The following is a 25,492-nucleotide window of genomic DNA, read 5'->3' as shown; positions in this document are numbered from 1 at the left end:
TCATCAGTACAGAATATTTTTGCTTCCTCTTATTATTATATTAGTGCTTATTATTATATATTAGTGCTTCCTCCTGCCTGATTGCATTTAGACTTATTCGTGAGTTTTTTGTAAAATTAATTCTAAAGGCATTTTTACTTATTTTTACTCTGTGTGTGTTTTGCAGCAAACAGGGGTAAGCAGAGAGTTTAAGGGTATTTCCATCAATACGGATGGCGTTTTCAGGTCATCTGATGTTTCATCTTTTGAGATTTGTGTAACCCTAACACATCACTCATTTCTCAGAAAAACACTGAACCGTGTTTGGTCTTTATTTTGCTTTTCTGCCTCTTTCTTACTCTCCATCATGTAGGTCTCCAGTGCTTCTCCCTGGAGTAGAGACCACAGACAGCTGGACAGAATAAGGAGCCTTAACAAGAAGTGAATCAGGAACATCGTTTTGTTTTTTAATTGCAAGGGAGTCATATTGTCTTCTGGTTTACTTTCAGTGTTACTCATGTAACCATTATTAGTGAGTTACAGGTTAACATGTCTTAGGTTGAATGTATCCAGTATATAATTTGAGGGATTCACTATTTTCCTTGTAAACAATTATTCATGGGCCAACCAGTCAGTCATGTAATGTGCATAAGCAAAGGTTTTTGAAAATAATCTACATGAATAACTTTTGAAGGATGATTTTGTCACAAATTGTGACAATATCCCATATTTGATACATCGCCCTCCAGAAATATTGGCACCCCTGGGTAAAATATGTTAAAAGCCTTTAAATTATTATTTTATTATTTGCAAAAGCATAACCTCACTCTGAAAAAATTAGAAAAAAAGCAACCTTCAACTCAAGTAAAAAAAATAACCTGGCAACTCACATCTCTATTATCCACTATTATTTACGTTATATATGCTACCATTGGGCATAGTTATAAGCAAACATGGTGTCAATTTTCACTGCTATGCAGATGACACCCAACTTTGCATTTCAGCCAAACATGAGGACAAATCCACATTAGGAAAAATTGAGGCCTGCGTAAGAGATGTTAACTGCTGGATGTCGCTAAACTTCCTCCAACTTAATAGTGACAAAACTGAGGTTCTCCTTCTGAGCCCAAAGGCCGCAAGACAGAAAATACCAGATCTAATGCTAAATCTGGCAGACTACCCCATTACACCTGGCTCAGTAGCCCAAAATCTTGGCATCCTACTGGACTATGAACCCCCACATCTACTATGATCACATGCTGGCTTCTTATTAGTTCCAATAATTAATAAGGTAACAGCAAGTAGAAGAGCCTTTTCTAATAAGATCCCCCAACTAACTGGACTGTGACACAGTCTCAATCTTTAAGTCTAGGTTTAACATTTACTTATTTAGTTTAGCAGTTGGTTGACAGTGTAGTGGATGGATGCCAATGTCTCAGGATGCTCCCACGTCTGTGTTAATTTCTGGTTCTGCCCTTTTAGCTGGGCTGTAATAATTTAATGCTGGAGTTGCTGTCACACTCCAGAAATGTTTAAATGTCCTCTGTCCCACATATAGTCCCATGCACAGCGAATCGCCCCTGTTTCTTTTCCAATTGGCTGCCCTCCTACCCGAGAAATATTGAGACGCGGAGAGACAAGCCTTTCCTGCTATCCCCCCTAAGCCAGCCACCTCCTGCCTACCCAGTTATGAGGAAGGATCAACCCACTGCCCTGGCTCCTCTCACCACCCCGAATTCCCCCCTGCTATGGCTGTATTTCCACAGTCCTGGACTACTATTATTGACCATCAAGAAGTGTAGGGCTCTTAAGAATAAGATTAGAATTATTTATCATTCACATCACTTCTTCTTTTATGTATGTCTCTAATTCTCTAATATTGTTGTCAGAGTGTTGTCATGTTAACATCTATGTGTTGAATGAGCTAAACCCATATGTGAGTTGAACCCCTCCCTGATTGGGTCTGGAGTGGTGGTGGTGTGATTTGTTCTGTTTTCAAGCACCAGGAAAATGCACACATGCATCAGTCCACTACAACCACAGTTTGCTGCATGAATTCCTGAACAGATGACGAACCACATGCAGAAGGAAAACCACATTCCAAAACAAGGGACACCAGCCTTGAATTACTTCCTGCAGCACACCAATATTCCAGAGTTCAGAGCTATAATGAAGAAAAAAATATTTTCATAACAACCACATCCTAGGCCCCATACACTACCCAATTAAGCCAGCCTTAGATCAGCTGACTGATTCAACTTAAAACATAAATGTTTTTATATTCATAATTTGGAGAAGAGGTTGATCATGACAAGATCTCTGGGTATGTATGTCTTTGATCTGATGCAATCGTTTAGCCTACGTGTTCATATAACAAGAATAAAATGATTCTACACATTGTACATTCAGCAATTGCTACATTTTGTGATGTTTTGACAACATTGATCAGTAAGACTAACTGCTGAGGTCCCTCTCGAAGATAAAAATTTGTTGGTATATAGGCCCTCAACAGAGAGTCAACCTAAAGGTGATCATGGAAATGCTGTTAATTACATCTGTGATGTGATGTAAAATGTAGTTTTCCAATGTCTGTGAGCCTTGGGCATTAAAGGCAGAATGCAAAGACTCAAGAACACCTGAGGATGTGAGAAGTCCTGAGAGGGATTGTGTTATTGTCATACTGTGATATGGACAAAAGCAAGCTGTATTGAGAGAAGAATCTCAGGGAGAAGTGCAATGTGTGGTGATGACTGTAAGATGTAAGATGACTGACTAGAGCCAGATTGTTTGTGGAGGTTGAGGTTTCAGCACCATGGACAGCAGGGACATGTGGCGTGAAGTGCTGCCAGAATAAACGTAACTCCTAGTTACAGATGGAATGATGAAGTCACAACAGAAGTTAATGGTAGTCTCTCCAGTCTAATACACTAACACACTGAAACAAAGCATTGCAATTTCTGGTTGTAAGTCGTTGTCGAAAGCATAGTGAAACATGAAAATACAATTGAGGGGATATTTTTGTTAAACGGGGTGCTAAAAAAATTGTATTATGCTAAGCAATGTTTTAATATATTGTCTAAGAACAATTTACAAACATTTTTCAGTTTGAGCTGACAATGTTGGTAACTTTGAAATTATTTTTGCTAGTTAGCTAGCTATCAAAATATTGATGCTACAAGCTAACAGAAATGACACAGCCATGTCTACTAAAATCACCAGCTACATGGGCAAATATTAAACTATTTACAATTCACTCGTGCACTTACTCACTGTTCCTCTTATAGAATAATTTATTTAGTTTGTTTAATAGGGAATTGGCCAGTGAAACGCCCCCTCAGAATAAGGTTCCCAGTGTCAAGCACCACTGGCGTACCAGCAAAGAAGAGCGTCACACCGGTTGAGCACCAGAGTCTCTAAATCACGCGCAGTAGAAATGTTAATTGTTTACTCTTTAAATGTCGTGAGATGGAAACCATAACCAAACTACCCTAACTACTTCACAGAAGAACTATAAGAATTATTTACTGCACACACAAATCAACTTCATATCATTAAACATTGGAGCATTTTGTTATATTGTATTTTGTATTTTATAAAAAGAATAATCCACTCGAGGCCGTGCGCTATAGGGATTTTATACAAATTAGTTCCGACCTCACAATCTGATTGGTTTAGAAGTGTTCTAAGTGTTCTAGCGTTTGTGAGAACAACTGAACGCACTGGAACTGGCTCGAAATGAACAAAATAGAATTTGACAAAGTGGGCTACAAAGTGTTTCATGGACTGGCTCTTACAAAACGACTTTAAGGTCAATTTGGGAACATTTGAAAAGGCTGAGCTAAACTTAATACTTAGGCAGTTATATGGCTCTATCTGCACTACAAAGGGTGAGCTTTACAGTATCAGCAGCTGTCTTGTAGTTAATCATTATTTTATTTTTTAGGTAGGCCAGGGAACTGTTCAGTTCACTTGTTGTGGAACTACTTTTTGGCGGAAGACACAATCCGTATTAAAGCATATTCATTATGAATGTCTTGAATTTTCTTCATTTATTTTGTAACAAAAAATGATTTCGAACTAAATGTAGGCTTACTGTTGCCATGGTAATTAATCAATAGAACACTTGAGCACTGTTCTGTTGATAAATTACTATGACAACAGTAAGCCTACATTTAGTTCGAAATCAATTGTTGCGTCAAAAACGCGCCATATAAATGTTATTCACACGTGTATATCTACAAACAGAACTTTCTCACCTCAAAAGTTTGTACTTTTGATTAAGATTGTGTTTTCGATATGAGTTTTGATGACAACCACCTTTTGTACACAGGTATAGTGAGACTCCATTTCACGTATTCTTCTTTTGTAAAATGACAAATACAGGGTTGCCAACTTCTGAACTTCACTTGGAGTGAGATTTGAACTTGGAGGGGGGGTCGAGTGTAAATTATTGACGGGGTTGCGAACGTAAGTTGTTGACGGGTGGCGGGTTAAATTGTCACCGGGCGGGGTGTAAAACGGATACAAATTAAGTATTATATCGCGATCGATCGATCGCCAGTGGTTGGCGCCAGAGCGAACTAGTAACTCATTGAATCATATGGATCAGAGGTAGAGTCCTGCACCGGGTCGGGTAATATGCTGAAACGGGTGGGTTTTACACATACCGCAATTTTACGGGTGGGTATGCGGGCGGGTAAGTTAAATACGGGTGGGTAGCACATGAATATGTGGTCATTTTTAGTAGGCTTTTATTTGCTACGTAATGAACATAGTGTTACCTTTTGCCTGATTAGCGCCTCCCGATGGTGGTGGCGAAGCTCAGGGGAGCTTACTTATACCGTAGCTCCGTTGGCCAGAGCGGGCTGAACTTTACTCTTCACCCGTTCTGGGGTAATACCCAAACTTCGGTTCTTTTCCAGCGGAAACATGAGCAGAGGCTGGTTATAACGCAGTACCGGGCATTTATTGTAGCTTGCTTGGTGGTTTCAAAGCTAAATGGGTGGCCGTGCTAGAACAAAGAAAAATGAGGAGAGAGAACTTAGCGTGCTGCTCCCAGCAGATAGGAAACTACTACCACTGTGAACCTATGCGATTTTATTTAGTTGTTATACTGGCATTTGTTCCCTCTCGTTTTGCATTGTGTTATGGCACCGGTTGGCTACATACATTTTCTTGCGTTTTACCAGTTGCTACTTTTAGATAGGAATAGCCTACTGTTCCTGCACCGCAACATTAGATTTTATTTTGTGTTGTACTGACGTTTTTTCAGAGGCGCATTGTAAAATAAAGTGCTCTATAGCAATACTTTCGATTTGTGTGATTTTTCACGGGTACGGGTGGGTAATGGGTAAAATATTAACGGGTCCGGGCGGGTACAGATTTAACTTTGAACCACGGGTTCGCGGGTGGGTGGGTGCTGTACTCTGCGGATATGGGTGGGTGCGGGTCTCAAAAAACGGATCCGTGCAGGACTGTTCAGAGGTAAATAAACTAGATTTTTTTTCAGCGTGAGAAATCGGATGTGTGGCGTGAGAGCGTGTGAAGACGGTTAAATGCGTGTGTCTCACGCTCAATGCGTGAGAGTTGGCAACCCTGCAAATAGTAATTCTTATCTATTAAAAAAAATAAGTGTCCTGAGAACTGTTGTAAGATGACTGGATATAATTTAAGAATCAATATAATTTGTGAACAGGAAATGGACTATTCATGGGTAACCCTGTCCAGAACATTCCAGTACATCCTGTCAGAGCTGCTGGTAGGTTAACATTTCTTACAAAGCCTTAATAATAACATTACAAAGATCAAAACTGACTAAGAAACACATATCCTAAGATGCTAACTTTCAATTGTATTCAACAATGCATCCACCTTAAATTTGTGAAAACACAATATTACAATGCCAGTATTTCTGTTGGATAGGACACATCCCAACATTTGGAGGTGTGGTTCCCCCACTGGTGTCTCCGTGGACGTATTATGGGAATTACCCACAACCAAACCTGATGGTTCTAGGAGGACTCCCCCACTCAGCCTTTGGCCAGAGTCAGCAGCTCCAGACCATGCCCAGCCCACAGAGCACTTTTGTCCCACTCAGGAAACAGGAGGAGAGCAGGACAGACCAGGCAAAGCGTAAAATAAGTTTTGATGTGTATGATCCTGGGAACTTTGAAGCCAGACTCAGAAAGATGATAGAGGAAGAAGGGTCCTGCAATTCACCTCAACATAAGAGATTAGGTCATAAAGACAATGACTGGACCACAGGAAAGGACGTCACAGAACTCGGAGTCCCTAAGACGTCAGTGATGGTGGGAGACCCTGAATCATCACATGCACACAGCAAGAGGAAGAGGAAGGCCAGCAGCCAAGAGAACAACAGAGAAGATTTGAGATGTGAGAGTAAGAGTCCAGTAGAACATGAGAGGAAAGATGCAGGGAAGAGGCAGATTAGTAAGAGAAAGAAAGAGAAAGGTGCCAATAATAAGAATGAGAGTAAAAAAAAGAGGGCAGATGCTGAACAGGCTGTTGCCAGGACCATCCAGGGAAAGGGAAAAAACAGGAAACAGGTCACCTCAGGAACATCCGCTGCCACAAACGTTGGGTCCACTGAGGTGAGCCAGACAAGTAGAAAGAAACTTGTTCAACAATTGGCGCAGTCCATCCAGGTTTTCCATGAGCTTGGACCCAAACCAAGTAAAGGTGACTCAGGTGACAAAAAAGGCAAGAACCTGCAGACACCAACATCATGGAGAACTTGTGCGGTAAAGGACTCACCTGGACTGGGAGGCATGCATGAGGAGAGCACTCAAAAAAACACAGCACAGGAGAGAGCTACACCCTCTCCGGCAGGAGAGCTTCCAATATGCTCGAAGCAACTGCATCTCTCAAACCGAGCTGTTCGGGGTAGGCCAAATATTTCCAAGATCGTGGCCTTCACAAGAAAATTGAAGAACAGACTGAGAAAAAATCTCCAGAATCAGTTGGTCCGACGCATCAGGACGCGGCCCTTTCCAAAGTCACACAGCAAGACCACTTCAGCCACTGACTGCTCCATCATTGTTGTTCCCAATCAGGGAGAAGAGAAAGACACCACAAAGTCCACCACACTGCAGCAGAAGGTGGAGGAGAAAGAGACCACAATGTCCATCACACTGCAGCAGAAGGTGGAGGAGACAGAGACCACGAGGTTGACCACATTGCAGCAGAATGAAGCCAACGGGGTCCCCCTTAAGAGCCTGCAGCACAACACCTCCCCTACCAGAGATGACTGGTCTTTAATGGGCTTCATGAACCGCATGGGCCTAAAGACCAGGAATCAGTAACTCCAGGAGTGACTTCACCTTCTATACGCAAGAGTAAGTGGAAAAAAATGGGGGCAGACAGCTGCTTTGTTATGACCAATGTAGTTCTTACAACTAACATTTCTCTCATCCTACACATACTAAGACTTTCTCATACTTTGTATTAGCGGCATAATTCAAGGATGTCTTTTCAACACTGGAAGGTGCTATTTATATGGCTGTATTATTAGCAGCGTAACAGTCAAAGGCTGCTTATATAAAAACTCCCCCCTTCCAGTATCTTACTTTTTGATTCGTTGTCACCCTGTGACCACAGCAATGGCAGAGAGGGCAGTTACGCAGCTGACCTCGGAGGACAAGACCGAGCAGAAGATCCAGTTACGGCGACCCAAGATCGAGAGGCTGAAGCTTCGTGGCCAAGGCCTTTCTCCGCCCCTCCCGGCCCTGAAACGCTACTCCCACATGACGACAAGCTCAATTTAGGAAAAATTGAGGCCTGTGTAAGAGATATTAAAAGCTGGATGTCTCTAAACTTCCTCCAACTTAATGAGAACAAGACAGAAGTTCTCCTCCTGGGCCCTAAGGCCTCAAGACAGAAAATTCCAGATCTAGTGCTTAATCTCGCAGACTACCCCATAAGGTATGAACCATTTTAGGACAGTTCCTGAGAGTCCAACCCAGTTCTCAAGTCTATCTATGAGAATTTTGTGGTCAATGGTGTCAAAGGCAGCGCTGAGATCGAGCAGTAGTAGAACAGACATGTTTCCTGAGTCTGTATTTACCCGAATGTCATTGATAACCCTAATGAGTGCAGACTCAGTACTATGATTAGGTCGGAAGCCAGACTGAAATTGGTCTAGACAGCTATTTGTGGACAGAAAGTGCATAATTACCTTGAAGGGTAGATTAAAAATTGGTCTATAATTATTCAACAAGTTTGCATCTAGAGTTTTCTTTTTCAAGATAGGCTTCACAACTGCAGTTTTTAATGCACTCGGAAATACACCTGACATGAGTGAAGAATTTACTATTGTCGTAGAAATTTTCTGGAAATGGATGAGGACTCAGACGTGGTTAAATGATTAATTTATTACAAAAATATAAATATATATAAATAGGACAAAGACAGACACAGACACGAGAGTCTCATTCAAGCATGACAACTCTGAAGGCAGGGGGGCAGTCCCCCTGCTTATATACAATCTTAAACACAATTCAGCAGTTCTAACAGCAGGTTATCTTTAGCACAGCATGTTCCAAAACATAAGCGTCCAGCAGGCTACTTTGTCTCACATGTGTGTATCTCCTAATATGGACTTCCCTAGAGTTAGCGGAAGCAACTGATGTATCAGTTGAACACAGAGAAAGCTAAATGACCCAAGACTAGTAGCCTAGTGACTACCAGTTAACAGAGTGCTCTTACGCTCAGCACTCTCCCTGACCTGGGTCACAGTATAGCACACATGCATAATATGAACTGAACATAAGTACATGATTACACTGAAACACACTACTTCATTATTGTAGTCCTTCTGCTTAGTCAGAATGGACATGTCCTAAATCATAAAGTTCATAATGATCTCTTATAATAACTAAACATGATCTAATCAATGATGATTAGTCAATAATCAATCATTTCTGTCACACTATTTGAAGAATGTTCATTGATATTGCGGAAAAGACATTCTTTAAAAACTTGGTTGGTCATTACCATTATCAAGGCTGCAAGTGGATGATTTGAGATGACTCACTGTATCAATTAAACCTTCTTCGTTAATAGTACTAAACTGGGACATGTTGAACATTTTGCGTGGTTTTGGACAGAGTTGTATAATCCAGGTTCAGAAAGTAAAAATCCTCACCAGGATTTTGCTCAAGCTTGATAGATTTTTTTAATTAGTGCAATCCATGTAAAATTAGTGGAATCAACACAATCCAGGAAGCCTGAGCAAAATCCTGGTGAGGACTTTTACTTTCTGAACCTGGATTATACAACTCCGGTTTTGGAGAGAAAATTGGCTCATTGGTGGATGTAGGCGTACAGATGGCTTGTCTGATATTATGGATTTTAGTATTAAAGAATTTTGCAAACTCATTACATCTCTCAATTGAAACTAGCTCAGGGGTCATATATGTAGGTGGGTTTGTTAGTCTGTCAACCATAGTGAAAAGCACTTTGCTATTGTTAATAATGCTAGAGAAGAAGGATTGTCGAGCTTTGCACATTATTTTATTGTAATCACGCAGCCTATCTTTGAAAATCTTTGTACGTGAAGGTTGGTTTTACGCCATCTGAGCTCAGCCTTTCTGCATTCTCTTTTTTGGTGCTGAACTGCAGGATCATTTCTCCATGGAGCTTTCTGCTTACATTGCATGGTTTTAACTCTAACTGGTGCAATCTGATCCAAAATACTGGCAGTTTTTGAGTTGAAACTATCCAGCAGAGTATCAACAGAGCCTGATAGTTGGCAAGGTGCAGAGCACACTTTGGTAACAAAAAGTGCAGCTGTCCTTTCATTTATCTGTCTTTTCTTTAACCTAACCTGCCTGGCATTGCTATGGATTGAAATCCACATTTCAAAAAATACACAGTAGTGATCAGACAATGCAACATCCTTAATACAGGCTGAAATGTTAAGACCCTTTGAGATAACCACATCCAAAGTGTGACCATGGCAGTGCGTGCTTCCAGACACATGCTGAGAAAGTTCAAAAGATTCAAGTACATCATAGAATTCTTTGGCATAACTATCAATGGTGATTATCAATATGAATGTTAAAATCACCAGCAATAACAAAATGATCAAATTCAGTAGAAATAAAAGATAACATATCTGTGAAATCATCAATAAAATTCGCATTGTACCCAGGAGGCCTGTAGACAGTTACTAGTAATATTCTTTGTACCCCTTTTAAAATTGCACTCAAATATTCAAAAGATGTGAAATCGCCAAGTGGTAACTGTTTGCATTGGAAAGTATCATTAAACAGCATTGCTACACCTCCCCCTTTCTTGCCATTGTGAGAAACATTTAAAAAGTTAAAGTTTGGTGGAGCCGACTCAGTTAGCACAATATCAGCACTATATGAATTTAACCATGTCTCTGTTAAAAGCATGAAATCAAGCCCATAAGATGTAGTTAAATCATTAATTAGATAAGACTTGTTTGTAATAGATCTGACATTTAGTAGAGCTAACTTAATAACCTGTACATTTTGGTTCAGAGACTGAGATACTTCCAACATACTGTAGGTTGGATGTATTCACAGTATCTGACCTAAACTCCTTGTTCTTTCTGCTTCTGATCAGAACTGGAATGGGAGAGATAATTGGGACACAGGGTCCATGCTTGTTTTGAAAATATGTACCGCTGATATCAACACTGTAGCAGCACGGACCCAAAAGATGTAAATTTTCCTTTACGGTGGTGGAAGGTGGGTGGAGCTCCTGCTGGTGATGAGCTCGCGAGCGGAGCTGTCTATTTGGTGGATTATGAGCTTGTTTTTTACTTTGAGGTTGTGGGGGAGATTTGTTTATTAAGGACTGTGGGGGAGAAGTTGAAGTGATTTGCCGCTGTACCTGAGGACTCGCTGACAGTGAAAGTGTCAGTCTTGTCCCTACAGATACAAGCTTCTCCATGGTTTCTGGGAAGTTCAGGTGAGGTGATGATGAGATGGAGGATGGTGTAGATTGTCTATTCGGTTGTGGTGTTTCTGGCAGCTGATACAGCACATGGCTCCCATCTAATTACTCCGCATCCTCTGTGGGGGGAGGATGTTGTGTCTCTGTAGTGGCGACGGTGTCCTTGGGTGTTAACGCTGACATTTCTTCACCAGTTGAAACAGAGAAGTTACACAGAGAGAAAATAAAGTTTTCTGACAGGAGATTGACACCCCTCTTGTTAGTTTGCAGTCCATCTCGATTGAAGAATTCTCTCTTCCCAAAAAACAGATTGAAGTTGTCAATGAAGTTCAGTTCATTTGACCTGCAGGTTTTCTGCAGCCAAACATTTAATGCCAGTAGCCTTGAGAACATATTGCAGCCCCCTGCAGGCACAGGGCCACTGATGAATACCTGACTTAATGCCGGAGTTGCTGCCACACTCCAGAAATGTTTATAATCTAATCTGTCCTGTGTATGTCCTTATACAGAGCTAATTTTCCCTGCTTTATTTTCTCGAGGAACACAGATGAGGAGAGACAAGCCTTTTCCAGAGATCCATCCTGGGCCAGCCACCTCCTGCCTAACCAGATATGCCTACACCAAAATGGACATTATCCCTTACAGGTCTAAATTGTTCTTCTGTGTAAATTGTTGTCATTGGCATGGTGACTGGCGTCGGCCCAAAAGAGTATTTTCAAGTGTCCAATACTCATCTCTGTCACACACACATCACCAATAAATGTAACAATTCAGCATGAAATAAAAAAACAGGAAATACTAAGGCCAGCAAAATGGTGGTGGATCCTCCGTGGTGGTGGTGCCATCACCGTTTCCTAGCAACAGACGTCACGCCACACACCCGTCCCACAAAAAAATGTCTTCTGCTACACACTCCACCACGTCCCCAGAAACGAAAGCTTATGTAGAGATGCAAATGTGAGTGGGAAGAGGCACATTGATGACTGTATAGCATCATTTAAGGCAAATTAAGATGAATTTAAGGCAAATTGAAAGGTTTGTAAAATATTGACACTGATATGGTACAGATCATTGTTATTACTGATTCAGTTTCCTATTGAAACTACTATTGAAAGAACAAATCATGTCAATAGATTAAATCTAAACCTCTGTTTAACTGTTTGAATGATCTGATTCAATTTAATTAAGAATTTGTCATCTCACTCATTCTCTCCAGGTTACCGCAGCACCACACAGTCACAACCTCAGTTACAACAGTGCTGACTGTGCACATAAACTGCATCAAAATATTCTTTCAAAATATTCTTTCAGATTAAAAATTTAGGGAGAACAAAGGCAGAGGCAGTGGTTAAAGATGTCCTTGCTCCAAAGGCAGTGGGTGACGTTGTGAAGGCCCTAACATCAGATAAATCCTGACCATTCTCATTACACACAGATGCATCAAATAAAAGCAACAGGAAGATGTTTCCCCTCGCTGTTCAATATTTCAGTCCAGAATGTGGGATCACCATCAAAATGTTTGATTTCATGGAGAATCCAGATGAGTCTGCTGCCGGGATTGTAGCTCTGATAGACTGTGCATCAGACTCTGGAACAGCTGAGCTGATTTCTACCTCACAAACTATCTCTGGACTCGTTCTCGCCCCCTACTGTGCAATTTTCCTTTGCACATTTATTTGAGACACCTACAGCTATATACATATTTACAACACGCGTTCATGGAAAGAAATAAAACAGTATTAAATTGAGTCCTCTTAATCAGAGTTTAAAGATCGGTGACTGCAAAGTCACATAGATCCCGTCATCACATACATTACGAGCCTGCTCTCCCAGGCTCGTCCCCCCTCTGCCTAGTTACACCCCATTATATTCTATAAGCCCCTCCCCAAGAACATTCCATTCATGATACATTATTTGAAAAAATAACTGTTTTTGCACAATTTCTTGCGTGTGCTGACACTCTGTATCTCCAGGGTAGTTAATTTTGCGATGTAGTGCAGCCTTAAATTGTGAAATACAGAGACAACAAATGACAGGAGCATGAAATTATGGTTCTCGATTTCGAATTGGGTTTCGGCAAAGTGCTCCCCGAGTAAAAACACATCTTCAGAACCAATCTCAGCCCGAACAAACTGGTTGTCAAAGGACACACTGACACCTGTTGATTTTTGGCGTATCACACGCTCTGCTGCTCTGACCACCTTCACTGTTCCATCTGAGGGGATCATCAGACCACCATTGTTTTTAAGTTGAAGCAGGTGGTAGCTCTGGTCAAAGGATGAGGGTACAGCAGCTTTGACAAGGCTTGCACGGCACACCTCACAGGACAGTTTTTTCAGAATTTTTCAGACAACAAACCCTGAAATGTAGACCAGGGCATTGTCCACAAGACCACCAAAGCAGGTGGGCAGGTAACTGTGGTCACATATGACTGCAGAAATGTTTGCAGATGGGGACGGGAGCTCTTCTTCTACCATTAAAGCAGAGTGCATGTCTGCAGCCGATAGTGATACAGTCTCATCTTGTGCTGCCACGTTGCCTGACGCACTTGGTGAGACACCACAGCGCACCATCAGACGATGGAAAACGCCCTGGAACTGCCCTGCAGTGGGACTGTTATTCCAGCCTCCTAAAAAAATCTAAAACATTTGCACACTTAGATGACAGAGATATTTAATGAGGACACTCATAGTCATCAAAGACACATCTTCTGAGGGTAAGTATGGAAACTGTATAACCATGTTTCCTCACAGGCTATGAAATGTAAGTATGGTAATAACTGTATAACCATGTTTCTTCCACAGGTAGGCTATAAAAACAAATGCATAGGTGTCTGAAGAGGTCTATAATATTGTAAACAAGTGATGTATATTCTCTACTAGAATGCCCACCCAGATGGTACCAATATCCGCTCTGGCTCACGGACTGAAAAGACAAATTATAATGTGAAATTTCTACCTGATGCCCTGACAGAATGGAACAAAAGTTCCAAGTGATCCTGACTGAAGCGGTATGTGCAGACATAATGCTGGACTTGGAATTTTTTGTGTTCCTTGTTGCTACAGGCTAAAATATAAGAAACTTAAAACAACTTCCATAAAACATTTGAATTAGTATACTACATTGTATTGTAATACAAAATACATCACTAACCCCTAAACATGCAGAAAGAACAAAAAGTAAAAACATGTTTTTACCTTTTAGCAAAGTATGATATTAACTTTTGTTTCACATATGTATCATATATACATCTAAGTACATTACAAATACGTGCTTTCATGATGTGTGTGTGTGTGTGTGCGCGAGCGCGCGCGTGTGTGTATATATATATATATATATATATATATATATATATATATATATATATATATATATATATATATATATATATATACAGTCATACCCCTGTCAAATTTTGACTTAAATTTACTTTTATTTAACCAGAAATTATATTTTTGACTGGAAATCTCCCAGGAGATAATACGATGATGTACAAGAGGCATCATTGTGGGGAAAAAAAATTCTCAGCTTTTATTCACATTTGAACAAAAAGTAGCATGTCCAAAATTATTCAGACCCTTCTCAATAATTAATAGAAAAGCCTTTATTTACAGCAATCAAACGCTTCCTGTAATTGCTGACCAGCTTTTTGCATGTCTCCACTGGTATTTTTGTCCATTCATCTTTAGTGATGAGCTCCAACTCTTTGGAGGTTGGAGGGTCTCCTTGCCATCACCCTGATCTTTAGCTCCCTCCACAGATTTGTTGGTATGGGAGGAGTGAGTAGTTACAGGCTGCAGTGTGCCTGTAATCAGGCATGTGATAAGGGCACCATGGGGTCCTTGCAGCAATAGCGTGGCTAAGCTAAGCAGCACAACGGGACGACAGGGTTGGAGCGTGAGCTCGACTTTACGGAGTGTTCGCTGTTGTAAGGTACGGTGCATTTTTACTCATGTATTCTGCTTTTAAATGTGAGACTAGTGTCCAGTACTAAGTGTTTAGTCCTGCTCTTATATCGAGGGAGAGGCCCAGACGAGGCGCCTCCTGGTGCAGTACTATTGTGGGAGCAGAACTGAGCCATTAGTAGTTTTGACGGGGTTAAAGCAGGTATGTTTCACTTGTATACGGAGTTTTATGGGTTGGGGATTTAGTTAAGCTACATAACTGGAGTGCAACCTTTAGCTTTGCTCTCTAACCACCTGTGCCTTTTAGTTTGCTTAGCTAGCCCCTGTAGCTTCTTGGCCTTAGGCGCTAACCACCTACAGCTTCTATCTTTGGCTGGTATATAATGCTTAGTTATTGCTGCTGCTCCTTTATAAGTTTAGTTTAGACTTGATAAAGACGAGGTTTGGTTCAGAGCGCCGATTTTGGATTAAGAAAATGTTAATGTTGTGGATATTACAACTTGTGTTTGTTTCCCATCATTTTTGTCCCATGAGCCTGATATCATGTTAACCCTTTGAGTTGGTATGTTTTGATAGCTTGCCAACCTTGATGATGATGTTTGCTTCATCTCCTGTCCGTTTATGTGTCCTAAACATGACGGGTAAACAAAAAAAAGTATCGTTTCAACAACGTACAGACAGCAGGTCCAACCACCACTGCTGTGTGCCATTCTGCACAGCATCGACAAGGTGTAATTCCTACCTGAGCTTCCACACCTTTCCAAAGGACTCAGAACTGCAGAAACAATGGGTGGTTAAGATCAGGAGAGATCATTTTATCGTCACGAGTACTTCCCGAGTGTGTTTGCGACATTTTATCGCTGCTGATCTGCTCGAACCTCCCACTCCTGCTGGACGACGACGACTGCGACCTGGAGCTTTTCCTGTGCTATTTCAATGGAATAACTATACTATTCCAACTCCATGATCTGGAGTATGGGAAAGAACAGAGCGTCCACCCAACACTGATCTAACAGAGATGCAGACTGACCATGATGATGATGACCCCTTACCGTGTCATGAACATGACTACTGCGTCAGTAATGAGCCTGCTGCGCTTGATCTCTCCCTCAATGAAAATGAAGAGCTACGCGAGGAGATATCAAGGCTCCGAAAACAAATCGAAGACTTAACTGTCCGCAGCAAGTTCTGTTTGGAGCGGTTTTCTGCCTCTGATGACGACATACGATTCTTTACCAGGTAAATACAAAATATGGCAGGACACAGTATACGGATGGGCCTTCTCTGGTGTCTGAAATACATTGTGAATGAAATAGCGATTATATAACTTTATATATAACTTTTATATTCCACAGATTTGCAAACCATGCCCACCTGATGGGCTTTTGGAAGCAAATAGAGCCAGCCACCCACATCATCATACGGGTTACAAGCGCACGGACTGTTGAGAAGACTGATCAGGTCCCTCACTCTGCCAGTACAACGGTAAATGTTTTCCTGTTGTCCATACAAAGCATGTTATGTCATCATTTTCAAATTAATCTTTACATCAAAAGAAGTTTTGATAGTCATAATGTAATATGACAATAGGATAATGTATTTTTTCCCCAGGTTCTTCAAGCAATTGATGAGATTTTTCTCTTCATGTACTACCCGTCATTGGGACTGATGCAAAAGGATTTGGCCCATAGATTTAGAATCCATCGGTCAACTGTTAGTCGTATTAACACCTGGGCCAACTTCCTTTATACTGTATTGGGAGCTGTTTATGTTTGGTTAGATGTGGACACTGTGAAAACTCACCTCCCAGATGTGTTTCAGGACTACGCTGACACTCAAATAATTTTAGATTCCACAGAACTGAGATGTCAAACTCCAAATTCCCTTCTCCTTCAGAGTGAAGTGTTTTCCACTTATAAATCACACTGTACATTCAAATGGTTGCTTGGGATAGCCCCTCATGGCGCAGTGACCTTTGTGTCTTCTCTTTATCAAGGTGCTATCAGTGATAAAGAGATCTTAAAGCAGTCTGGCATTGTGGCCCTCCTTGACCCATCTATGGCCATCATGGTGGACAAGGGTTTCCTTGTTGAAGACTGCGTTCCATGCAAAGTCCACATACCCACGTTTCTGTCAAAGAGAGCTCAACTGTCTAGGTCAGAGATCAGAACGTCACAGTCCATTGCAAGACTGAGAGTCCATGTTGAGCGTGTGATTCGCAGAGTCAAAGAACATAAAATATTCAGCACAGTGATCCCCCTTTCAATCACAGGGAGCATAAACCAAATTTTTACTGTTGCCTGTCTTTTGGTGAATTATCAAAATGGCCCCTTGGTAAAAGCCTGGGCAAACAATGGCTAATCTCAATCCAGAATTAGACAGATGATGTAATGTGAATTACGGCGATTTATTTATTTATTTTTTTCTCTAACCTTAAAATGATCCCTTTAAGGTCAGGGGTCGGCAACCCGCGGCTCCGGAGCCGCATGCAGCTCTTTGATCCCTCTGATGCGGCTCAGCTTTTGAATAAAATTAATGAGTATTTAATTACCGTATATTATTTTTGAGACTTAAAAAAATGTTCGGGTGGAATTTCACAAATGTCCGGTATTTAGTTTCGGTTCGCTTGAGTGACATGTCATCGTCACTGAAATAAATTTCCAATTATTTTTGCTTTTGTGGCTCCGAGTCAAAAAGGTTGCCGACCCCTGCTTTAGGTCATGCTAGTCTGTAAATATTGGCTGCAATGTTAAGGTACAGTGCAATATGATTAATTGTATAAAATGCTTTCCCTTTTATATGTAAAATTGACAACACAATACAACATTATGTATTTCTTAACTTTTACTGTATTTGTAAAAAATGAAACAAATACAATAGTAATACAATTGACAGAATAAATTGAAATTGTTTTAATTGTTCATGAGTTCATGTCTTCATTATGATTTTCTATTGCTTGGGCATAGAGAGGTATTTTGGCATGTAAGTGTTAAAGAAAAACATGTCACACCTCCTTTTCACCTCTTCTAATACACTGCTATCTCTGTAAACTCGCTGCATAAAGATATCATCATGGGCACAGATAACTAAATCACACCACTGCATACCAGTAATCAATAACTGGAACTGGATTTGCCAATAATAACAATGGCTCTCCTTCATTTTGTGTAGGCCTTGTGCCACTTTGAGGAATTTGCAGTCTACATAGCTTTGTGCATTTGGGCACTTGATTTCAACAAGCCCAAATGATGGACGCTCAAGTGGGTCATATACAAGTCCATCAGGTGATGCACCCAGCCAAGAGGCATCTGGATGAATCACTAGCCCACACTTGGTTAAGTTCAAGTTTTTCAGAACTGCACAGTCCTTTAAGGCCTCTGTTTCCATTTCAAGTCCCCTCTTCACATGTGCTGTTTGTCGTGTCCCTCGGATTATCCTTTCTGCAGCACCTGGACCTCTAACGTGGCTCACCTCTCTGAAATGTGAGGCAGTTACTCTTTCTCTCCTAAGTGAATGCCACTCAGGTGTAGCACTTTTGGATCTTGGTGCCTCTTCAATAAGGTGTGACTGTGACAAGGCCACAAAAGGTGTTGGAAAATGCTTGAAATTGTAACTTCATTTCACAACAAATATCTGTCTGACTGAACAGTTATTTTGTGATAACAAATACGAGCATCTTGCAATTCCAGGATGAAACATGAGAGAACGTGAAGACGTTACGATTGGGTGTTTTGAAAATAAACAACCATTAAATAATGTGATGATAAAGCGAATAATTTCAAGTACATGTATAAATATTTAACTTATCCCAACAAACATGCGACGTCAGAAAGACGTTAAAATCAAGTCTGTATCACGTCGGTCAGTCCAGACCCTTTTTTGCATGTCTGGTGGACGTTCAAAATCTGACAGTGTGACTAGGACCTTAACCTTTTAACTTAACATGAACGTCTATGACGAGTTTTCTATCTGAACGTTTGACTAGGACCTTTATTGGATGTCAGGACGTGCAAAAACTGCAACTGAACGGCAGTAATAGACGTTTAAAAAAGACGTCGCTAAAACTTTCATTCTGGCTTTTCAGTGGACGTCTTTTGAACATCTGACAAAGTGTCTTTGCTCGTGCTGGGAAATATTGAAATGGACCTTGAAAGTGACATACAAGTGTTTGAATTCCACAAGGTGTATGAACCCTGCAAACATGACTTTGTTCATTGCGCTGAAGCGCGGCGCACGCGAGGTCGTGCACCTCTCGAATTTTGTAACTTCGCACGCGCCGCGCCTCAGCGCAATGAACAAAGTCATGTTTGCAGGGTTCAATTCAAGCGCTTGTACCAATATTTCCCAGCACGTTAAACTTAATTAAGTTAAATATTTATACATATACTCGAAATGATTCGAAATATTGCGCTTTTAATCACATTATTTAATGGTTGTTTATTTTCAAAACGCCCAATCTTAACGTCTTCACGTTCTCTCATGTTTCATCCTGGAATTACAAGAGGCTCGTATTTGTTAATGTAATACATGAAAACTGTTCAGTCAGACAGATATTTGTTGTGAAATGAAGTAGTTACAATTTCAACATTTTCAAGTACTTTAGCCTAAATTGCAGCACTTTTCAAACCTGAAACACAAAGCAGCATTAAAATTCGTCAGGTAAGTGTTCATTCCCCTGTTTTGAGGGGTGTTTCTTTTATACTACCACATATAGTTTCGGACAACACTGCAAAGCGGAAAGTATAAAGCCTCCACCGCTCGCGGAGGTTCGCACGAGGTGCGCGCGGAGTCGAGCGCTATGGTCACTCAACCAGGCTTTAGCGCCCTTCGTTGAAATGTTCCAAAAGCACCGCTTGCAAACGGGCTTGTTCAAGTCCTTCAGTTTTCCATCTGTATCTGCTTCGAATCCAACAGCACTGCGTTTGCTTAAGCTGCCATATTAGCATTACAAACTGTCCTGTGCATTACGGCAGCTTGGGTGGGTCAAACGAAAGCGCATTTTATGTAAAAAGAATCGATACTTAAGGGAAACGAGTATTGTACCGTTTCAGAATGTTCAGTATCGATACGTATCGATATATCAATTTTTTTGACAACACTAATCTGAAGTACAACAAAGCTAAATTAAATTTTGAAGAGAACAGATCAGATCGTCTTATCAGATGATCAAAAGCATATATATTTTTAACCACACACTGTAATCTGCCTATTAAATTTGGTACTACATACCTAACTCCACTGGCTGTAGTAGCACCTGGTTTTGGCTTTAGGACAACCATGGCATCCACGGGTCCAGGCTTCACCCCCTATTAATTTAAAAGATGGTGTTAGTAAAGTGACTGTGATACATTAACTAACATTAAATAATGAAATAAGACAAACCATTGTTGGTGGTTTATGCCACTTCTGTTCTGTCTGTGTGCATGAAAGGACAGGAGGGACGACACACATGCCAGATTCAGAATAATGAGCAGTCTGGAAAAGCAATGCAACCAAGTGGTTGCAGATTCCCCTGTTAATGAGCACAACTGGCATTGAATCACGTAATGTCATCTGAAATACACAAGAGGCAAAATTTAGTATCTTGAAAAGAAGACAGCAATGTCAATAGGCGCAATATCTGTCCCATCATGTTGTTAGTGGTGAATGTCACTTGTCTATTGTCTCATGTAATGTTTGTGCTGTTTTGCATCACTCTTAAAACACTTGGCTATACTGTCTTTCTATTCTACAGTGTTGTGCATGTTTCAATCTACTAGTTCAGTGAGCAACTATAAACTAAATATATTTTAGATTTAAACTTCATTTTCACTCCAGATGAAATGCTTACACATAGGAGTGAAACAGGCCTACTTATATTTATATTATTTTGTTGTTTCCACCACCAACAACAGAACAGTGCAGGTTTTACTTCAACTGCTTCTTGAAGAGTGTTATCAGAATATGTTAATAGGTGTAAGTGTTGCAGCCATATGTTAATAAAGAAGTTAAGATGAAAGATTTGAAAGACAGATTGACAGATTTTAGAAAATGCAGTTTGAAGAATAGCTGAGGTGGACTATATTCTGCTTTTGAGTCATAGAGGTAGATAACAATAGCTCGAACTGTAAAATAAACTCCCATTTGTTTACTATAGGCAAAATAGACTGCTAATGATTCCCACTCAGCTACTCTGCATTTGGCTACCATTGTAAGCTTTGAAAACCAATGCCTATGGTTATCACAGCTTACGTGAAGTAAGAGCAAGGATAAAAGATTGAACTTGTGTTGAACTCACTTTTGAACTTGTTCAACAGAACTTTGAACGTGACACTGAACAGAACTCGTGTCATTTTAACCAGTCCTACTCTCAGCTGGTGTGGCGTATCTGTTTTCTTCATAGATCTGTAGCAGTGAGCCCTCACTGTTATCTCGTTAGCCTTACTTTTGCCTGATACTTCCATCAGAAATACAAACATGTTTTAAAAAGGCATTTCTAGTACTAGGACAGGTTGGTTCGTTACTAAAAACAACATCACTTCATTAGACTGCCACCTCAGGCTAGCTAGCTAACTAGCGTCAGCCACTTACCTTCAAAATTGCAGAGGTAGGATGAAACGTAGAACTTGAAACCCTTTTCAAGTTGACTCTGTGTCGTTGTACTTGATGCTCTGACAATACGACGCACATCGTTGATGGTAAATTTCGGGAACTCCAACAGGCACCTTGTGAATTTAGACTCGGCCATGACATCGACACTTCCGCATACCAACCGGAAATACGGTAGCATCCTGACACCAACGAGGAAGTGGTGCGTGCACCTAGGCCATTGTACCGGAAAAAGGTTAACTTCATGAAGCAGTGGACATTATCGCCATCTGGTGGACAGTGAAAGCAGCGTCTTTTATTTATTCATTTTTAGCCTTTAACTCCATATTGTTTCATTAAAGTTTTTCACGTTTTGTCAATAAGTCAATAAAGGAAATCTGTTTGGTTTGTTGTGATTTGTTGTTTCTTATATATCTAGCTGGTTTGGGTTCTTATTTTTACACTTTTTAAAATTAATCACATTTTTTAATATGTATACGTATATCGTGAATGTTTATGTATGGATGTAAAAATAACAAAAGTGCTTGTGGAAAAACAAGTTTGATTTATTAGTGATTTTAGTGATTGTGGACATTAGCATCTTTGTTTTCAGTTTTTATTCAAAAAGAGGATTTGTTCCACTGTGCTGGGACACAATTTTTCAAGCCTCACACAGCACTGAGGAGACTGGTGTACATAAAAATTCCAGTGCAAGCTGATAGAGGTGGAGATAAACCGTGGAACTATTGGGTCAGTCAGGTATCTTTGAACCTCAACAGTAAATCCCACATTCCCTCACCAGAAAAAATAAACACACATGATGGTCAAAGAACAGGGGGCTGTTCCACGAAGCGAGCTTATGAAAGCGGCGCTTATTAGAGTGAGCCTCGCTTGAGTTAACCAAACAGTTCACTTCCGTCTAGTTCCGTTCCACTAACGAAATCCAGACGCAACCTGTTCCCGCTAATTCAAGCCAGGCTTTTGTAATCGGCGATCATGCGCGTGCACACAGTATTTACACAGCCTCACTAATCGATATTCGAAAAGGCAAGAAAATGTCGAAAGAGCTGAAGGAACGAGCAGCTTTTTTGCTTCTTCTGCTGAACATGAGCTACTTATACGTCTGTATGAGGAATATAAATACATTATTACGAAGAATGGCAACACGTCCTGTTTTCATAAAGTCAGAGAAGCTGTCTGGCAAAATATTGCAGACAGACTAAATGCGTGAGCATATAATTTAATCCATTCATTGGCATTTTAAAAGTGTTATAGTAAATTAATAATGTTATTTAATAATTTCCTGATTTAGAAGTAACATGAGCGGGGTTAAGAGAACGTGGCAGCAGGTCAAGGTGAAATATAAAAATATACTCCAGAATGGTAAGTACAGTTGATTAGTCCAATATGCAGGAAAAGGTAAAACACCATTTTAAATAACTGTATAAAATATTTTAGCAACCAGAAAGAAATTTCTGCCTGTTCAGAAAGGCCAGCTGTAAGTCGTGTGTGTCTATGTATCTGTCTGTTAATGTGCTGTGTGATCTCATGATTTGTGTTGTGTTTAAAGGAAATGGAAGAACAGAGAGAAGACCCTCAGACCTCCATGTCCAGAGCTCACACCTCTACAAGAGAACAAGTGAGTAGTAGTTATGCAGTTCAACATGAATAAATACTTCTCAATCTTGACTATACTTCTGTTAGGTCCTGATATGTACCCTGATATGTACTATTCTCTTGCAGGAGCGAGATGAGTTATTACTGTACACATTGTACTATTCTCTTACGGGAGCGTGATGAGTTGTTGCTGTGTGATTGTGCTGTTCTCCCGAGGGAGCGTGATGTGCTGTGGAATGTGTGTTGTGTTGTAATCTCTTTCAGGTGCGCCCGGGATGATGGGGTCACATGGTTCTGGGTGGTGCCTGACAAGTCAGTCCCAGTCCACAGCTACAAAAGGCTTCCTGGGGGTGAAGACGGCAGGAGAGAGTGGCAGGCTCTCCTCGTTTGATCTCCCTGTTTTGGGGATGACTTTGGATATATATACACATCTGCTAACCGTAATCGAGACTTGTTAGACTGCCCCTTGTTCTTGTGTGTGTGTGTGGTGGACTGTGTTTCTGTTTTTGCGTAGTTGTGTTTGTTATGTAGTGTTCTCTTTTATTTTCTTGGTTGTTGTTGTTGTGTAAGTTTAAAAGAAGTCGCTTAGCACCAGGTAGTTTTCTTTTCCCGTTTTCAGCGTGGCCTACCTGAAGTCAGTGGTGCTAAGCCAATGCTTGTTACATCTTGCATTTTCTGCATTTTCATGTGGTCCAAATACATGTTATTGAACGTGTTGTCGGTTCCCCTTTATATTTCACTCCTCAATCACTCCAACATTAATTCGCTGTTACCGTCTGACCTAGACCGGGCGGTAACACTTCTGTCTTTGTAACGTATAGAACACGCTGAGAGGGATCCTGATGCGGAATAACACGATCTTTATTAGGATAACTCTGTGTAACTAGCCACACGATGAGCACAGTGACGTATGGCAGGTGCAGAGCAGTAGCGTGGGAGCGGTGGTCAGTGCGGTCCAGGGTCGAGAGGCGAGGGCAGAGTCCGGGAGGTATCCAGGGGTCAGACAGGAGAGTCCAACTGCACTCTTGGCATTACTCCTTTTTGCAGTATTGCCACCTTGTGCAAAACTGCACAGGCTGCTTTAATGTCACAGGCTCTCTCAGGGGTCACTCTGAGATGGCGCAAGCAGTTAAATCTGCTCTTTAACTGTCCAAATGCCATCTCAATGCATGCCCTTGTCTTTGAATGTGCACGATTGAACCTCCTCTCGGCATCTGTTGTAGAGTCTGCATATGGGGTAAGGAGAAAAGGTTGGCAGGGGTAACCCCTATCCCCAAGCAGTAAGCCAGGAAAAGCACCTACAATTATAAGGAGTAGAGTTAAACACTGAGGCCAAATCTGCACTATTTTGTGTGGTTGGAGTATTCTTACCTTCGGCAAACCTCTGTGCCAGTGAGGAGGCACGAAATATTGTGCACCGAGCCGGGCCATTTTGCTTCAATGTTGGAGAATAGAAATTGGCTGGTGCAAACCATCTAGAACAATGGCAAAAGTGACAAAGGGTGAAAGTTGTTCAAACCCATGGAGCGACATGCTTTACAATTTCTGTTGGGTGGGCAAAACTTGCATGTACCTGTACATTGATGCTGTGAAATGATTTTCAGTTCACATAGTCTGCCTCCATGGGTCCAGATGGAGCCTTTATCCTGATGTGAGTGCAGTCTATAGCACCAATGACATTTGGAAATCCTGGAGAATTCAATTTGTTTTGAATTGAATGAATTTTAGCATGAAATAGTTGATCAAGATGAATACAGAGCACTTCGGTAAGTGCTCTGGATAAGAGTCTCTTTTAAAGTCATATAAATTTAACTCCAAGTTACTGCTGTTCTGAAAAAGCTTCTTTTATGGGAAGGATGCCTCTGTGACCAGGGAATTTAATGAATATATTAAGGAAACGCTTAAGCGCAAGACAAACCTATCGAATTTCGCAGCAGACCGTCGCCTTACTAAGATGTTCTGCATACCCAACGCTGTACAGAAATGCGCCGCTGGCAAAGAAGTGCAAAGCGATACAGACTGTTTGGGGTTTGGTAAGAGCTCTACTACGTCTAGTGTTCTTCTCAATATATGGCCCCAGTAATTTACAAAGATATATAATACTGTGTCTTCTGAACCTGTAGTGCTCAAATAAGTAGTCATCCGGAAAGCCCAGTGGATCTGTCCTGTCCTGGAATGACCTTGGAGCTGGTAGCATGAATGCTCTGTGCACTATACACGCTCCCTCATCTACTGGATTTTCTACAAATGGGCATGCCATGGTCAATCAGCCTTCAGCCTTCACTGTTAGCTGTTCTTTTATAGCATACATTTTGGATTATTTGTATCACCTGTATGAAAATCTTGGTAAGGTAGTTGTCTGTATCAATTTCCTTTTTGCACCATTAAGTTAACCACACATTTACATTATTTATACTGAACATATGTGAATTGCGGAGTGATATGATTTGCTTGTAATTTGAACACAAAAGAGGAAGTGT

The 25,492-nt window shown here is 40.8% G+C and overlaps 1 protein-coding gene and 1 long non-coding RNA gene across 2 annotated transcripts; both read left to right on the top strand.

Moving 5' to 3' along the window:
• The first annotated feature begins 5,727 nt into the window (after positions 1–5,727).
• LOC143522515 (uncharacterized) lies at positions 5,728–7,480 on the top strand. The gene is made up of 2 exons (XM_077016227.1): positions 5,728–5,737; positions 5,902–7,480. Exon 2 carries the CDS (start codon positions 5,985–5,987, stop codon positions 7,299–7,301), a length of 1,317 nt encoding a protein of 438 aa, XP_076872342.1. The 5' UTR covers positions 5,728–5,737; positions 5,902–5,984; the 3' UTR covers positions 7,302–7,480.
• A 14,095-nt stretch (positions 7,481–21,575) lies between these two features.
• Positions 21,576–23,728, top strand: LOC143523308 (uncharacterized). Its single transcript, XR_013133282.1, has 2 exons — positions 21,576–23,034; positions 23,277–23,728. It is a non-coding gene; the product is annotated as an uncharacterized LOC143523308 (long non-coding RNA).
• The last annotated feature ends 1,764 nt before the right edge of the window (positions 23,729–25,492 follow it).

Source organism: Brachyhypopomus gauderio, chromosome 9 (assembly GCF_052324685.1).
Source record: "Brachyhypopomus gauderio isolate BG-103 chromosome 9, BGAUD_0.2, whole genome shotgun sequence".
NCBI classification, from domain to species: Eukaryota; Metazoa; Chordata; class Actinopteri; order Gymnotiformes; family Hypopomidae; genus Brachyhypopomus; species Brachyhypopomus gauderio.
This window is presented reverse-complemented; position numbering and strand designations above follow the sequence as displayed.

Excerpts from the sequence above, each read along its gene's own strand:
- LOC143522515 (XM_077016227.1), top strand. The coding sequence starts at position 5,985 with ATGGTTCTAGGAGGACTCCCCCACTCAGCCTTTGGCCAGAGTCAGCAG.